The sequence below is a fragment of the Spermophilus citellus genome (genome assembly GCF_964194105.1).
Source record: "Spermophilus citellus genome assembly, chromosome: 2".
NCBI classification, from domain to species: Eukaryota; Metazoa; Chordata; class Mammalia; order Rodentia; family Sciuridae; genus Spermophilus; species Spermophilus citellus.
Window position 1 is genome coordinate 71,132,065 of NC_138183.1, and position 18,146 is coordinate 71,150,210.

Genomic DNA, 18,146 nt, shown 5'->3' on the forward strand with positions numbered 1-18,146 from the left:
GCAATTTGATTTGATTGGTCTCCATTTGGATTCATATCGAGCAGGTGCCATCATTTGGAATTGGTTTTGGCAGTGGCTTGGTTATATAAATATTAGATACATGGAATGGAACCTCATTTAAATTATTTCCATCAGTAAGAATGGGAGAGCTTTACATTGCATATAAGATGCCATGGTTCTATTTTTAAAGTTTCTGGGCATACAAATGTGTAACATACCATATGTCTCAACATTTGTATGTATAAGTGGCCTCCATTGTGCATATACATAATGTACAAATTGTCTGTATTTCTTTGACAGTTTATGCAAATATTTTTTAAAATTCTAAGACTGATTTCTTAATGGAATTTTTTCTAGCCTGAAAAATATAGGTATTTCTAACTTTGGAAACTATGTCAAGTATTGTTTTCAGTTTGGTGAATTTTTTTTTTGCTTTTATTTCAGCCTTGAAAAATAACCCATCACATTTTTAATTTCATTTTTTCATGCTTCATTTGTGATTATTGTTGTTTGTTGTCAAAATTCTATTGAAGAACACCATACAACTTCTTAAATGTAGGGGAAGAAGATGGAAATAATTCCTACCTTTCCAGCAAGATGGCTTATACCTAAGAATGACTCTCCAGATTTTCATGAATTCATTTACATGTTCACGCATTTGTTTTTATTCAGGCAAAAGATTAAACAGGCATTTATGATCATGGATAGAAGGAGCAATCAGGAAGTCTGCTTGTGGCCCTTTAAGTAACAGCTTAAACTTACCTTGGCTGCTTTGGAATTAATTTTTTGAATAATTTTATTTTGAACTGACATTTAATAGTTGTACATATTTTGGGGATACAATGAGATATTTCAGTACATGTATACATGGAATAATGTTCAAATCAGGATAATTAGCATATCTGTCACATCAGACATTTATCATTTCAATTCTTAAAATGCAAAATATACCCATGAAAATTTCAATATGCTTCTCATGCTGCTAGATCTCTTTAAGCAATCCATCATGGTGCCTGGCATCTTTCCTACCCTCTATTTCTCAACTTGTATCCTCAGCAAATTGATCTAAGTCCACTTTCTGTGTTCCCTATATATGGAGCTTTCTAACGTCCTCAAAGATAGCTCACACAGTTCCTTCTCTAAAAACCTATAGTACATGTCATTATGTCATAGTTGTTCATGAGTGTGTCTCTCCTGTTGACATCACATCTTTGAAGACTAGGACCTGTCTTTGTCATTATGGCCCCACAGTCAAGCTCACTGCCTGACATGTAATGTTCAATAAATGTTTATGGAATGAGTGGAAGAATGAATTTATTTGCTGTCAATTAATGAACCTTAATTCAAAATATTGCCAATAAAAGATGTACCCTATGTTTGTAAAAATGTGTCAAAATATACTGTCATGTATAACTAAAAAAGAACAAATAAAAACAGAAGAGCACAATTAAAATAAAAATGACTGCAGGTATGATGAGGCTCACCCAACTTTCTTTCTCTTTTGGGAAATATATTAGATATAAATATATACCCAACCTATATGGCACAAAAACATTTGAATATGGCTGTGGAAGTTCAATTCCTGTAATGCAGGTAGCACTCCGAATGATTAAATAACCAATGAACCCCCTCATCATTCCAAAGAGGCTTCAAGATGAGGCTCCACCTAAGAAACTTGGCAAGGGCACCAAACCAGAAGAACTACATGATGAGACCAGCATAGTTCATGGTAGAAGAGAAATGGATCAAGGCCTAAGGTCACAGAGAGTCAATAGCAGAGATGAACATAAAACTCAGACCGTCAGAGCTTGTTTTAGTATTCTTTCCATTAGTCCTGGTTACCTCACCTCATCACTGTTCAATGAACTATTTTTCTGGGAAGACCAGTAAGGACTTGTGGGTAGTGTCTCTTTTGGTATCTACTAGTTGGCCTGCCTAGTTGGCTACTTAGGTAATTAGCCATTTACCTCCCTCATTTGGCCTTGTATGAAAATCAAACCCATCTGTGGCAAATTAGAAATACTGGGTTACGTGGTCCTAGGTAGTGAATTCAAGGCTGAAAGGGTTGCTGCTGAGTTACTCAAATATGGCCTCCAGGTTACCTTAGGGCCATATTACCTTTAGATGCTATAGCATCTAAAACTTTTAGGAACTGTGGAATGTTAAACAGCTCCTCTACCACCTTGTAAATTAAGAAGTACCCTCTAAATCAAAATGCATTCTGCTGTCATATATGCCTAATTAAAATAAATTTTTTAAAAAAAGAAGTTTCCTCTAGGTTGAGACTCACTCACATAGAACAAGTTTTACAGGAAGTAATTATGTAAATAAATATTGTTGGCTAACTTTTTGATTGTATTTACAAATTGAAAAATGCAATGTAACATTGATTAGACAATCTTCTAATTGTTTTGTTGAATTAGTAGCAGAGGGAGTTGTGATATGGTAGAAAGAACATTAGATTTTAAGTTAGACAACTTTGGGTCAAATCTCAGCCCTTTGACCTCTTAACTAGGCCCCAGACAAACTGTTCCAAGTCATGCACACACCTAATTGGTGAAGATGACCCTGCTGGTCATCTATTTAAGCTCTTAGAAAATTCCCAGAGTCATAACAACTGAAATGTTTGTATTAGCTCCTAGGCTACCTACCAGTCCACATTTCCATTGAGAATCATGGGACTTGTACATATCATCACCCCACATCTATTTTTCTGCCTTTATTACAATTTCAGTTTTGTTCTATGGCCAGATCACTGACTTGTTTGTCCTTGGAGTCATTCTCTACTCTTCTGTGTTCTGTGGCAGAAGGCATTCATCCCATAGAGGCAGCCTTTCTTAGGCACCCCAGGAGATCAGATGGTTTCCAGCAAATTGACTTCTAGGAACACTGAGATTAGCAGGTAGAAGGTGAAGGGAGAGGCCAAGGTGTTCTCCCTCCTCTCTCTCTCTGCCTTGGGTGACACTGTGTTTTCTCATGCCTCCAAATATACCCCTATTTCTGTGGCTCTGTTAATCAAAATTCACCATGTTGTTCTGGCCTGGACAGACACCTCTGGCTTCTCAGGTCTATTAACACCACCTCTGCTTAAACCTCTAACCTAAAAACAATAGTGACTTCCTGCTAATGCTTATCTGCTTTTCTCCACTACCACTAATTTAGCTTCTCAGCTCACCTATCACATATAGAACAAATTCCATGTGTTAAATTCCTTATCTTTAGCAGACCTACAGTGGTTTCTGTTTTCCCTATTGGGCCCCAGCAATTCTCTTGAAGTGATAAACTATCTGTATGGCCTTTGTTAGTTAGTTATATGACCCCAAGCCTCCAAAGCATGCTGAAAATGCCAATTCCCCAGACCTACCACAGAGAAGTAGTAATTTACTTGTTTTGATGAGTGGCCTAAGAATCTGAATTTTCAAAAAAACTCCCCAGATGGTTCTGATGCCCAGCACTGATAGAGAGAACAGAAAAAAACAGGCTGAGGTGGAGGTGCTTAGAATGGGGTGTCACTAAGTTCATTTACCAAGTAAGGACTTCATTTCTACAAATCATTCTCCCAGCAAGAGATCCTACCTTAAAAAAAAAAAAAAAAAAAAAAAAAAAACTTAAATTACTACTTCCCATGTACTTTATAGGATAGTTCATTGTAAAAGTCAACATACTACATGCTAAATTGGGAGGTGCCAGGGATTATTTGCAAGATTAAGTGAGATAATATATGTGAAAACATTTCACACATCATAGTTGTTCAAGAAATGATGGTGGAAGCCAGGCATGGTGGTCTGCACCTATAGTCTCAGCACTAGGGAGGCTGAAGTAGGAGGATCACTTGAGCCCAGGAGTTTGGGGCCAGTCTAGGCAATATAGTGAGACCTGTCTCTTTAAACAAAGATAGTGTCTGTCCTTCCCTCAAATACAGTAAAAGCATAGAAATGTAGAAAGCTATGAAATAATATAAATTATTTATTCCTTAAGGTAATAGAATCCAGATATTAAATACCAGAAGGATAGACAATCAAAGAGTCAAAAAATGTTCATTGCTTGCCATGGATTATTGTTAGCTAAGCTGGTATCTCTACACTCTGCCCACATGACACCGTATGTTGGTTCTGTTCAATGTCAGAAGTCATTTTAAAAATAAATTTCGAACTGGGAATCTTGTGTCAGATTATATAGCAACACATTCTCTAATAAGGGCCTGAGCCTTATGATTATCCCTTACTTGGCCACCGGAATTTTTGCATTCCAACCTCTTGCCAGAGACTACAGTCACAGTTATAACTGTGAGTGCTCCACTGTCTCGTTCTTATCAAAAGGTTGGTTATGAGAAATAATATCCACAGAGGACTGCCTGAAGGATATGCACTCTGTTTGTTCCTCACTGAGATAGTGTAAATTTTATTCATGGCTCATAGCAGGTCATCAGATAGCTGCCAACTGAGATCTGCATGTATTAGCTTCTTGTCTGTTTCATTTCACTGGGGAAAATGATCAAATGTATCTATTATTGTGGAATTTTGAACTCTGTGCTAAAAGAGAAAACTCTCACAGGTTTGCTAATGAAGAAAATTAATGTTACCAAGACAGGAGCATGAGAGGAGCATCAAAATATTCATCTTAAACCAGGAAGAGAGAGAAAGCAATACAATACTTACAAAGAGATAAGAGAAAAGGACTGTGGAGCAAGACCTTGGACCAGCCAAAGGATCTGCTCAGATATGAGGAAAAATGAAAGACATTTGTGGACACGGAGTGGCTCCAAGCCTACCATCCACATGCTATTTCTAAGGGAACTGCTTGAACGTTCAATCAGTTGTGTGAACATCCTACAGCTTAAGGTGAAGTCTAAATGAATGATGATAATGTGACTATTAGCTATCAGTTGTTAATTAATATTTCTTGAAACAGAAGAGACATACTGTCTATGAAGAGACATTTAGTAGTTTGGAGTAGAGCAAGCAATGCAAGTGTAAAAATATTTTACAAATATCTCCTCCTGGGGATAAGGAAGAGGGAAAAGGTTGGGTTCTCTGGAAACAGGTTCTGGGACAGAGTTTGGGGTACAGGATAGTTATTATGAATTAATACCTGTCCTATCAGTTGAATTGTGTTCACCAAAAAGATATGTTGAAGTCCTAACTTCCAGAGATCGTGCGTGTACTCTAATTTGGGAATGGAATCTTTGTAGATATAATGAGGTTAAGATCAGGTCATGAGAGTGCTGTGCCCTGACCCAATAAGACTGGTGTCCTTATAAGAGGAAAGTGTCATATGAAGACAAGAGACACACATCACAAGAAGAAAGCTATGTGGTGACAGAGGCCAAGACTGGAGTGATGTACCTGCAAGCCAAGGAAGGCCAAGGATGGATGGCCAACAGAAGTAAGGGGGAGACAAGAAAAGTAGTCTATCCAGAGGCCCATAGGGAGCAGGGCTCCACTGGTACCTTGATTTTGGATTTCTAGCACCCTTCAGAACTGTGAAAAAATAAGTTCCTGTCACTTTAAGCCACCCAGTCTGTGGTGTTTTGTTAAAGCAGCACTAAGAGACTAATACAGCCTGTGAAAGAAGGGAAGAAACACAGAGGCCACATAGCCTGTGCCACCTCGTCAGCAAGCTCTAGGAAGAGTGCTGCCTTGTCATTTGGTCACAGGGAGGTCATGGCCTAGTGTGAAGTCAGATCCTGCAGAAGCAGACCCTGCGGCACTGTCAGCTGGAGATATCTGCTGACCACACTTCCAGTGACGGGCCGTCTTCCTTTCTCATAGGAAGATCAAAATGCCGTACCTCTGTCTGTACTATGGTAGCCAATAAAAAAAATGTCTGGGGAATATAGATGGCATATAGCCATTTTGACTTTTTTAAATATATAGATTTTTAAATGATTTTAAATTACAAAGATAACTATGATCAAAATATATATGGAATAATAAGTTAGTAAGAGGAAAAATGGAATCATAAACATAATTAATCCAGCAAATAAGGAATGAGTAAAATTAAATGCAGTAACAACTCATGTAACTAATAAATGCAATGGAAGCAAATCAGACACAAACTTACTACAACTCATGTCAAGTTTTCTGGTCCCCTATCAAATAACAACAGAGTCTTAGATAAGCAAAAACTGAAAACTAAAAATCCATTTTAAGCTGTTCATAAGAAACACAGGTAAAACAAAATAATAACCTTAAAGAAGTTGAAGATAAAGAAATGACCAAGGATATGCCAGGCAAATGCAAACTAAAGGAAATTGGGAATGAGCATATTCGTATCAACTACAATGAAATGCAGGATGGAAATTATTAAATGAGAAAAAAAGATATTTTTTGAGAACAGAAAGTATAATTCACAAGGACACAATCATAGACATCTCCTTCATTCTCCAAACAATGTAGTTAGAATATATGATATAAAAAAGGGGAGAGAAACAGAAGAACATGATAAAACTATAAATAGCCATATGAGGGAGTTTAGGTATAATTTGTTAATAACATGACAGAGTAGACAAATAATGAGATAGGTTAGTGATGGTATAGGGCATTTCTTCTCTATAAACAGAGAACGTGTACTTTCCCTTATATCTATGGAACATTCACCAAAAACAAAAATCTATTTCCATGGCATTAGAAGAAAATAAGTTTTGGGGGAGATAGCGGATATATTACTCATTCCTTAATCCCAGTCCTATAAATCAAGAAATTGGCACTGAAAGAATAACCATGTGTAAATGCTTGAAATTAAAAAGACCTTAGATTAAATTGAAATGAAAACAAAATGACATGTTATCTGGAAATTAGAGTACATTAAAACTTACAGGGAAATAATTTATCAGGAATAATTTATAGCCTAAATGCTTTTGGATTGCATCTACATTTTTTAAACCAACCACCACCACCCCCAGAAGGAATTACTAACAGTAAAAGCCAAAACAATGGAAATGGCCACAAGACAAATAAAAAGGGAAAATCTGACTAATAAAAAGATATATACAATATTAAATACATAAATGGTGATAAATTTTAATATCTAAAGGAAATTGATGGTTTCTAACAAATTACAAGTTATCAAAATTTGACCCAAAGTTGTTATAAATCCCAGGAGGTGAATAATTATAGAACAAATCCAAGGAAATGAATGATTATAGAACAAAAACTGAGTACATCTAAAGAGAAAAAGCTTCCAGTTTTATGAAAAATATCAATTCTTTGGTACAAGTAATGATAGAGGCACAACACTATCACTCATGAATATATTCTTTTTTTTAAAAAATGAGCAAATCAAATCAAACTTTTATTCTATAAATACAAAGTTTATTCTATAAATACAAGGGTGGATTTTTTCATTATGAAATCTGTCAAATATATACATTGTACAACAGACTAAAGCAGAACAATTATAATTATAGCAACTGATGCTGAAAATACATTTTATGTAGTTCAGTAGACATTCCTAATAGAAACTAAAAGTGAACTAGGAATAGCAGAAAGAAACTGCCACATTTCTAAACCCAACAATAGCACCATGGTAGATGGTGACTACCGAAGGATGTTATAAAAGCCTGGCGCTGCCATTACTCAACTGCTGTGACTCAGCATTGTTTTAGAAGTTCAGTGAATGCAAGAAGAAAAGAAATTGAAATAAACCACATAAATATTGCAGGTCATGTGACTGAGGATCTACTTAAAATCTTTTAGAATTCTACAAAATATTTTGGAAAAATAACTGGGTAGAAGATACTGGATAAAACCCACTTTTCTTTATATGAATTAATAACTGATTAGAAATGCAAATAGAGGGGCTGCATTTGTAGCTCAGTGGTAGAGCACTTGCCTAGCATGTGTGAGCCCCTGGATTCCATCCTCAGCATCACATTAAAAATAAGTAAATAAAGCAAAGGTATAAAAAATACAATGACATTATAAAAAAGAAAAGCAAATAGAAAAATCCCCATTTAAAAGAGTGAAAAATGAAAACATCTAAAAATTAATTTAGTAAGACATAGGACAAATTTTTAAAAATCTAAGATAGTCGCAAAAGACTTTAAAGAAATAGTGAGCTATACCATCTTTTTGAATGAGAAAACTTAAAATTCTAAAGAGAACAGTCCTTTCCAAGTTAGCATATAAATTTTTATAAAATTATAGTCAGAATCCAGACTTGGAGAGTGAAGGTGTTGTCAGATCAATGAATATATAAATTCCGGGGTGGGAGATACCACAGATTGATCCAGGGGCACTTAACCACCGAACTACATGCCCAGTGCTTTTTTATGTTTTGAGACAGGGTCTTGGTAAGTTTCATAGGGCCACACTAAATTGCGGAGGCTGGCTTTGAACTTGTGATCCTCCTGCCAAGCTGCTGGGATTATAAGCATACACCACCACACCCAGATAATGAATTATGATTTTAAAGTCTGAATAAATACATAACTACAAGGAAATTGCCAAACATGAAAGAACAATAGTATGGGAAACTTGCACCAGCAGATATCAAAACATACTGTCATGTTCCTGCTTTTAAAAGTGTGTATTAGCTCAGTAATCCACAAGTAAGTCTTTGGAACAGAGTTCATAAATAGAAATACAGAGGAAAACTGAATGTATGCTTAAAGTGAATGTCTTTCCAATAAGGAAAAGGTATATTAAAAAATAAATGATATTGGGGCAATTAACTTTCTATCAGGGAATGATTGCATGTGGATTTAATTTCTTTTGGAGTGAAGATCTAATATTAAAAATGAAACTATAAAGGTGTTAGAAGAAAATATGGGAGAATGGATGTATAACATCTCTGTATGATGATTAACATCTCTGAACTCTCTGCTGTATCCTACAATGGAAAATTGGCAGATTTTGGTTTTGTAAAATTTTAAAATGTCTGCATGAAAAGGTACTAAAAACAAAGCCAAATGAAGAACAATAGGTTGCAACCCATGTGACAAAGTTAATGGTTAGGGTCTGGGGATGCAGCTCAGTGTTAGAGTGCTTGCCTAGCATGCATGAGGTCCTGAGTTAAATCCCCAGCATCACCAAAAAAAAAAAAAAAAAAAAAAGAAAGAAAGAAAAGAAAAGTTAATGATTCATGTACTAAGGAATCCTATAAATTGTTGAGGAAAAAAAGATAAACAGCTCAGTGTAACTATAGGAACAGAACATGAACTAAAAATTTTAAATCACCAAAAAATCAACCCTCGTTAGTAGTGAGAAAACTTGCATTATAACAACTGAAATGCCATGATCTGTCCATAAGGTTGGCAAACACTTAAAAATGGTGAACATCCAGCACTGTTAAGTATGTCAATAAGCAGGCACTTGTTATGCACTGTTGGATTGATTGCTTGGATGTTTTAAGAGAAAGAAATGTAGCAATAGTCATGCAAATAGTTAATGTGCTTATCATAATTGCACTCCTAAGATTCTTTCCCACAGAAATAAAAGTACTCAAACATTAAAGATGTTTGAATAAGGCTGTTTATTCCTGCTCTTGTTATGGTAGCCAACCCTGGAAACAATCTGAACATTCAACCAAAAGAGAATGATTAAATGATGATATATGCATCTTGTGAAATATTTTGCAGTTACTTTTAAATGAGTAGATGTGGAAAAATATATCTAAAATAGATTTGTAGGAACAGAAAATTTGTTGAAGAAATTGTGTGTCCATATGTGTGTGTGTATAAACAAACAGGGGACATTTTGAAAGTCTGTACAGCAAAAAGCTAACATTGGTTATTTTCTAGAGGGAGAAAATATGGGACCTGATTCATTTTTACTTTATATTTCTGTGCATTTTAAAAGTTGATTACAATGAGCAAGTATCTCTTCTGTGTAAAACATAATTATAGCCAAAGAGGATTGTTGAATTGTGGTTTAAAGTTGTGTCATATGAGCAACTCTAACAAAAATCACAGTTGATATATCAGAGGGAAATGAAAAAATGTCCACATGTCAAATGAAGTCCCCTCTATGAAAACCCACAATAGAAATTTTCACTCCAGCCTCAATTCTCCAATACCTGTGATTTGTTTTAGGCACTGGCTTGCTTTTCTCTCTTGGACAATGGGCATGTGGGAACTGATCATGTCTTCCTTTGCTGTGGCAATTAGGGATCTGAGACAAATTGAAGACTTCCATTTCTTCAATGCCATATTGGATTACATGGCTTATGTCCTATGCATAACCCCTATTGATGGCATCATCTTATTGCCTGTTTATTTTTCCTTCATATTCCTTCCTTTTAAATTTTGTGTGTATGTATCCCTGGGAGAAAAATAGGGGTATGAATAAATATTGACCAGTGATTTTTATTTTAACAGGAACCTGGGAAAGAAAAAAGTTGCAACATGAATAGGCCACCCATCACTACCAACTACAGATGACTTGCCATTTCATTTATAAAGGTAAGAAACTATAGTCTGTGTTTTTAATGAATTCTGACTATGCAGTATATTTGCATATCTTTTTACTGTATACTTACTTATAAATAAATATTCTAATGCATGAATCTCATTCATGACCTTTAATTTTGACATTATCAAATTCAAAACAAACATTAAGCAAACAGAAGCCAGAAAATTTGTGGGTGTTGGTCTACCTGAAGGGACAAAACCCAGATGTGGTCTCTGCCATTAATTTTTGCGTGTGATTAAATTTTTAATAACATTAGCATTTTCCTTATTTTTAAAGGAAATAGCACTTACTGCAGAGTACTTGGAAAACATAGAAAAATATAAAAGCAAAAACCCTAAAGCATTTATAATTCTACCATCTGTAGATAATCAGTACTTCTGAGAATGTCTTTCCTCCTTCCTCTTATGTATATATGAAAAATATATATGATTATAATATTTTTTAAAACAATGTCTTTTATCTATACTTACCTTGACTTCCATAATTGCAAATGAAGTATTCTAAGTGGTGTGGAAATATAACAAGATTAGGAACAAATAGTAATCACCGCTCTCACCATTTCAACAGTTCTTTGCACTTTATCAGCTCATTCCCAAGCATCCCATTTGCCTCTCCAACCCAGGTGTCTCTGGTTATTAGGTCTGTGTGAGCTTTGATAAACATCACTCTGTAGAAGGATAAAATAAAACAAAAACCCTTTGAATTCAGGTGGTAGTTCAGGGCCCTCCATTGTCATTATTATCTGTTTTGTGCACCTTAAAAGGAATTGATTTTTTAAGACTGAAGTTTACCCATTTCTCTCCTCCTCTCCCCTACTGTCAAGTCAGGGGTGATTTACAAAATAATAAAAAAATACTTTAAGACCATCTCATCATCCATCCTTCATTCATGCCAGTTGGTCAATTTTTCATTGAGGTGGCTTTTTCAAGCACCCTTCAGAGTCATTCTTGAAGTGCTTGCATTTTAAAAGCTGCAAAGTCTTAGATGTGCAATTACTGGAGTGGCATTCTTCAGGGAGGTCTTTATTCTCCTGGCTCTATTGAGCAGCTGAAGGTTTGTTTTTATACTGAGCCTGATATTTTAAAGCCTTTCAGGCGCTTTAATTTTCCTAGTATTTCATTCAGAACTCACTAAAATATTATCCCACGGAGACTAGAAAACTCAATTGTTCTTTAAGCAAATTAAACAGATACAGTGGAAAGCAGTCATTTGTGAAACACCTGTCCTTGAAACTCCCTATTCTAATATGGACAGATTGAATAAATAGATCATAAAAATTAAAAGGATAGCAGGGTGGTTTGATTGCTGGGTAGTAATAAACTTGGAAGGTGTGCTTGCTGTGGCCCATGCTTTCACATTCCTACATGGCTTTGGCCATACAAGTTATTGGCGGCCCAGGCAAACTCAATCGTTGAGTGCAGAAAATTGACTGGTGAATTATTCTGTTTAGCAAATATGGCATTTATTAAAAGTCTCAGATTTGAAGAATGCTTTAGAGATTTCTAAGAAAGTCAGAAGTTTTATCTATCCCTCCATACTGTATGAAATGCTCTTCATGGAACTTAATATAAGACCCTCAAATATCGTGACTCTGTGCAGTTACCTTATTTATCAAAGAAGTAACTGAATTTAAAAATTCAGATTAATTTGAAGTGAAAGTTTTAATAAGAAGTAAGAGAAATGCATTTGAACATCTATATTTCTCTGTGAGAAAAAGTGTTCTATCTGAAAGCATTGGGGGAAAAAATCAGATAACCAATAGCTAAGTGCATAAAACTGTAAAGCTTCTCTGTATCCTAATTATAAAACAAATTAAAAAATATTCAGCAACACAGAAAAATATTAATAATGCATTTGATAATAGATTAGTAGCCTCAAAACATAGAAATCAATAAGGAAATCATTAATATTAATAACCATTACAGATAAATATCAATATCTGAAATACTAAGACTCAAATAGATGAGCAAAACAATGGAAAATTCAAAAGAAACATGAAGAGCTAAAATGTTGTGAAAAACAATGTTAACCTTCACTAGTAATTTTCAAAGATGCAAATCAAAATCAGGAGAGATGACCTGGTGCTGAGGCGCACACCTGTAATCCCAGCTATGAGACAGAGGCAGGAGAATTGCAAATTTGAGGCCAGTCTGGGCAACTTGTGAGACTCAGTCTTAAAATAAAAAAATAAAAAGAGCTGGGGATATAGGTCAGTGGTAGAGCATTCCTGGGTTCAATCCCCAGTACTGATAGATTAAGTAATTGTTCAATTAATTAGGAGAGGCCTTGTTTTACTGTCAGATTAACAAAGATATCGAAAAAATAGTAATCGTTGCTAAGTGTGTCATGAAGCAAGTTCCCACTCACTGCTGTTATGGTATAAATGGATGTAGTCTTCTTGGAAAGAAATTTAGCACTATATTTTAAGAGGTTGAACTTTTTAATACCTTGGTATGATTTAATAATTCCAGGACTCTTGTCCAAGAACACATTGAAGGTGTAAGTACAAAATAATTATGTGTTATTTTTAGAAGTAAAATCCTTGAATCACCTCAACTGTCCTCCAATATTAGCATTATTAACCTAAGTATTGACACACAACAATTTTCAGACAGTGGTATACCTTGCAAGTAGAAAACATTATTGTCCTTACAATGAAATTTTTATCATCAAATGGGAAAATACTTTTTAGGGTACATTAATATTCAGTGACAATACTGAGTAAGGCGGTATTGTAATATTTTTCATATAAAAATTCCTAGAGCAAAAAGTGGAAACAAATATGCTAAATTGTGAATAATGGAGTCGCTTATGGGAAGTAGAATTAAAAATGATTTTTTTCTCTGATTCATAGTTTTTGGTACTTTCCAGATATTTTTATAGTGAGCATTTATAACCAGAAGAAGAAAAAAATTTTATGGCTTCATAGAAAGAAACTTATGCTCATCATGTATACTTGGCCTTCCATCGCCTCTTTCTCAGAGCTTACAGAGTTAAGTATACTACCAAAATGATTGAAAAGTAAAGGTTGATTTCACAAAAAGTTAGGAAACAAAGATTTGTGGGTTTTTTTTAGCATTCTGAGAATTTCTTCTTTTCTTAGAAACAACAACAATAATGATAACAAAAGCAAAGTTAAAACTGCCTCCCTTAGTTAGCAATGTTATTAATATGTTGTATATCAGAGTAGAGTTTAAATTCAAATGAGAATATTTTTCCCTTGTAGATGTCGTCAGCTGCTGAAAATGGAGATGCAGCTCCTGGAAAACAAAATGAAGAAAAAACCTATAAGAAGGTAAGCGTCTTTTGTTCTTTCTTCAACTCCTGAAGTGGAGCCCTGGTCTACTGTTTGGCATGTTAATATTGTCAGAGGTCTTTTCTTCCTTTAAAGCAGTTTTAAGTTACTGTTTTAGCTTCCTGTTGCTGCTCTACCACAAACTTGGCGTTTGAATAACACAAATCATTATAGTTATGAAGGTCAGAAATCTGCCTTGATGTCTGCAGAGCTGCATCCTTCCTGGGAGATCTAGGGGAGCACCATTTCCTTGTTCTTTCCAGCTTCTAGAGGCTGCCTCTGCATTCCCCATACCATGTCTCCTGTTCATCTCCAATCCAGCAGTGGCTGCTGGGCATTTTTTCCTGCTGTGTCACTTGCCACTTTAAAGAACCTGTGTGACTACATGAAGCCCTCCTGCTTTCAAGTCCAGGGTGATTTCTTTATTTGAAAGTCAGCTAAACAGCAACCTTAATTTTATCTGTAGCTTCAACTCCTCTTTGCCATACAATGTGACATACATGTCCCCAAGAGTTAGGTCGAGGAAATCTTTAGGAGCCATTTTCTGCCCACCACACTTACCGTGATAGACTATGAGGGAAGGTAGTTATTATTCCTAAGTTGGCTTTTAAGGTCACACAGTGTTCAGCATCTAGTATATGATTTCTTTAATGGACTTGTTGCTTTCCACCAGAACTTTAAACATTTTCTACCTTTGGATTTTAAACAAAGCTGAAGTATGAAATTCTACACACACGCGCGCGCGTACGCACACGCGCACACACACACACACACACACTTTTTCTGAGCCTCTCAGATTTCATGTCTTTAGCTCATTTCACAGAAATCTTAATTTTCCAGACTTCCCAATGTATCTTATCTTACTACTCTTTGAATTTGATAAATCCTTGGTTCCTAGCAAGCAAGTTAATGTTCAGAGACATTTCTGGGTAAAATGTATCCCCAGGCACTGCTATTCCTGATTATAAATAGACTATACAGCTTTTAAAAATTCTTTCCCTCCTGCCCTCTTGGGAATAGGAGGTTTGTGTATTGAGGTTTTATTATATTTTAATTTTTTAATTTTCCCTTTTACCTGTTACTCTTTGATAGATCATTGATGAGACATTTTATCAGTAAGTGCTTGAATTATTTAATCTGACCACATATTCAGATGATCAAACTAACATGATACATTTCCTGTTCAGTTTTTATGGGGAATAATATGTCCTTTTTCCTGATATATCTTTCTTATCTGAGTTTTTCTATTCATCCAGACCTATAAGTTTAAACCTATAAGGTTATCATCCAGAATGATGATGCAATTAGGGAAAAGCAGGGTGGAGACTCAAGAGCTCAGAAATGTCACTCTGTATTATCTTATAAAATTTGTGCATCTGGCCAAAGGTTACAATACACTATTATTGTTTATTTTTAGATACTGGTAGTAAAAACAAATGCCCTTATTTGTCTAAGACTCCACGTAAACTCAGTCAGTCATGAGACCAACATAGAGATGGTTACACTTTCACCGTCTCTAAGCCTGACATTACTTCAGGTCAGTGTCAGGCAGCATTCTTGATCAGCATTGCACAGTGCAGACTGTTGACTGAATCCTGACCCACAGGAGCTCCTTCCTGATGCAAACATAATGCAAAGAATATGATCATGACAACCTGAAGTTAGTGGCCCAAGAATTTAGTAAAGCAGGTTGTAAGTAATATTCTAGGTCGGATTCTACCTTTAATGTCTCTAATGGAATACTTAGCTCAGCAGTGTTGGGAAAGTTATAAAAACTAAAAATCAGATCCTGTGATAACAAGTAATTTCAGTAGATAAAAGAAGAAAAGGAAAGTTGAAAGGAGAACAACAATGAAAAAAACCTAACTCCACACACAAAACAAAATAGTAAGAACTACAGAGATCTTTTTGATGATCTCTGATTTTAAAAGGCATGTAAGCAATGGATGGTAAGGTATGCAGCTCCTCTAAGGAAAACACTGGAATACAAAAACCAGCACATCCCCTAGAACCTTAACCCTCAATAATATAGTGTAATAATATAATAATATAATAATATAATATAATAATATAATAATATAATATAATATAGCACAACAGGAAGAAAGGGTCACTTACAAAGAGTGTTGCTTTGCTGACAGATAAAAGCTTAGCTGAATTATTCAACTTAATTCTTCTCCATTAAGCAGTATATCTTCAAACTGGAGAAGGTGTTAATGAAAGAGTTAGGAGAGGTGATAATATGAGGCACATTCACTATTGCAAACATGTCTCTCTCTGGACCCCATAAACCATTTCCCAGATGAAAGAACTTGAAGCTAGAAGACAGAAATGCCTGAATAATGCCTGAGTGTGAGCTTTGAATGCATTTGAGAATAGGAGGATGGTTATAAGGCAGGAGATAAGAAAATATTATCCCTAATTTTAGGGGATACCAGGGATTGAATTCAGGGGCATTCAATCACTGAGGCACATCCCCAATCCTATTTTGTATTTTATTTAGAGACAGGGTCTCACTTAGTTGCTTAGCATCTCAATTTTGCTGAGGCTGGCTTTGAACTTGCAATCCTCCTGCCTCAGCCTTCTGAGCCACTGGGATTACAGGTATGCACCATCACACTGGGCTTTCCTATTTTTTTACATGAGGGAAAAATGACAAAGAAACTGGAAATGACAGGTCACAGACTAGATGAGTATCATCAAGGCCACCATGAACTTCGTTAGTTATGATCTTTACAAATAACTTAAAATTTCTTTCCTAGTCCTATAGCTCTGATGAGCCATTGTGTCTTTGGTGTGACTTAAGCCAATTCAGGTATCCCAAGTTAAGGAGCCCACATCTACTGTGCTACATACAAGAAAGAGAGGAAAGGAGTCAATAAGAAACATGAGTAGATTGAGGGAAACAAGACTTGTAAACAACTGTAGTCAGCGGTGTCTAATGGGATGACTAAAAGAGAAAAACTCAGTATGAGTCTGTGTTAACCAGCTGGCTTAGGCTTTCTGAATAATACCCAAGAGTTACTGAGCAGCAACAAGCAACACTCAGTATCATGAGTGTTATGATTTCCACATGTTTTTAGGGAACACTCAGTTTCAAGGAACAATTCTATACTCTCCCTCTCTTGATTATTTGCACATGATTGTTTAGGCTGCCTGCTTTTTTTCCAAACTCCAGTTGACAATTTCCCTAATCCATTATCAGTCCTTGGCAAGCCCAGGAGGAAGTGTTAAACATAAGGTTAATGTCATCAGCTAAAGGCTAAAATAAGTTTGGTTTTAGCTGCCTAAAACAAACAAGCTGCCCATTAAGACAGGCATTAAGAGCTGCCTCGCTATATTTACAGAGTCTAGTATTTCGATTCTCAGGTAATTCACTGAGTGTCTTCTGCAAGAGTTGTAAATGCAAAAGCCTAGAGCCACCACACGGGTAATAAAGGAGTGAAATAACAGGGGAACCATCAGGAGAATATAGGCCTTTATAAGGGGAGGGGTAGCACTCTGCTCCAGCTAATAGAGCAACGCATGAGTGCTTGCTTGCCCAGGACTGCCATGTGGTCTGATTTCTCAGAAAACCAGAAATAAGCATTTTGATGTGAAATTTTTTAAATCATCAACTATTCCCAATTTTTTAAAAAATATACTCTCAGCAAAACAACATGTCCTTGGAACAGATCAGGCCCATAAGCTGCAGTGTTTTACAACCTCTGACCCACTGTTGGTATGAAAAAGTGAGGAAGAAAAGAAAAGGATGCAAAATAAATACCTGTTAGAACTTGTCTCTGCTTCACATGACCTTAGAATTTATTTGAGAGGAAAAAATGTGATCCCATGTGAAAAAAAAAAAATTAATGAACCAAATCAGTATTAGTGCCAGGATAAATAGCATTTGATTTAATCAGTTTGCAAATCCTGATGAGCTCCAAACTCACAACAGTGTTCTGGGGCTTTTCCCAGGCTTGTTAGCAGATCATTTTGCTGGGACAAAATTTTATAATGTCTCATTGTCTTTTGTCATGACAAAACTCCAACTCTTTTAGTTGACCGTATTTTCTGTTTTACTTACTTATTTGTCTTCATGATAGAGAATTTTATGAGCACAGGCACAGAATCGGGTTGAGTGTGGTTTTTTGGAAGAGGGGGAAAGACCAGACTGAACAAAGTCAGGTGTCAGTGTTTGGGGAAAATAGCAGGTAATTTGGGAAATATAGACTGGGTCTGAGTGATACCTAGTCTTAGGGATTGGAGGGCTTCAATCCACATTATATGACTAATATGTTCTAGGCCAGTGTTGTCCAGTAGAATTTTCAGTAGTACCTGAGGCTGTTGGGTTTTGAAACATGCCAAGGTGTCCAAGCACCTGAATTTTTTAAATTTTGATTTTGGAAAATTTAACCTTAAATAATATATGTGACTGATGGCTACCATGCCAGACAGCA

At 35.7% G+C, this 18,146-nt stretch overlaps 1 protein-coding gene across 3 annotated transcripts in view; it reads left to right on the plus strand.

Moving 5' to 3' along the window:
• The window catches only part of PIP5K1B (phosphatidylinositol-4-phosphate 5-kinase type 1 beta), a 305,629-nt gene that overhangs the window by 108,969 nt on the left and 178,514 nt on the right, over positions 1–18,146 (plus strand). For all 3 annotated transcript variants that reach the window (XM_081273842.1, XM_081273841.1, XM_081273843.1), the window contains 2 exons: positions 10,319–10,402; positions 13,639–13,707. In XM_081273842.1, the coding sequence (XP_081129968.1) occupies positions 13,639–13,707 (69 nt within the window). In that variant the 5' untranslated portion in view covers positions 10,319–10,402. The remainder of the gene's footprint in view (positions 1–10,318; positions 10,403–13,638; positions 13,708–18,146) is intronic.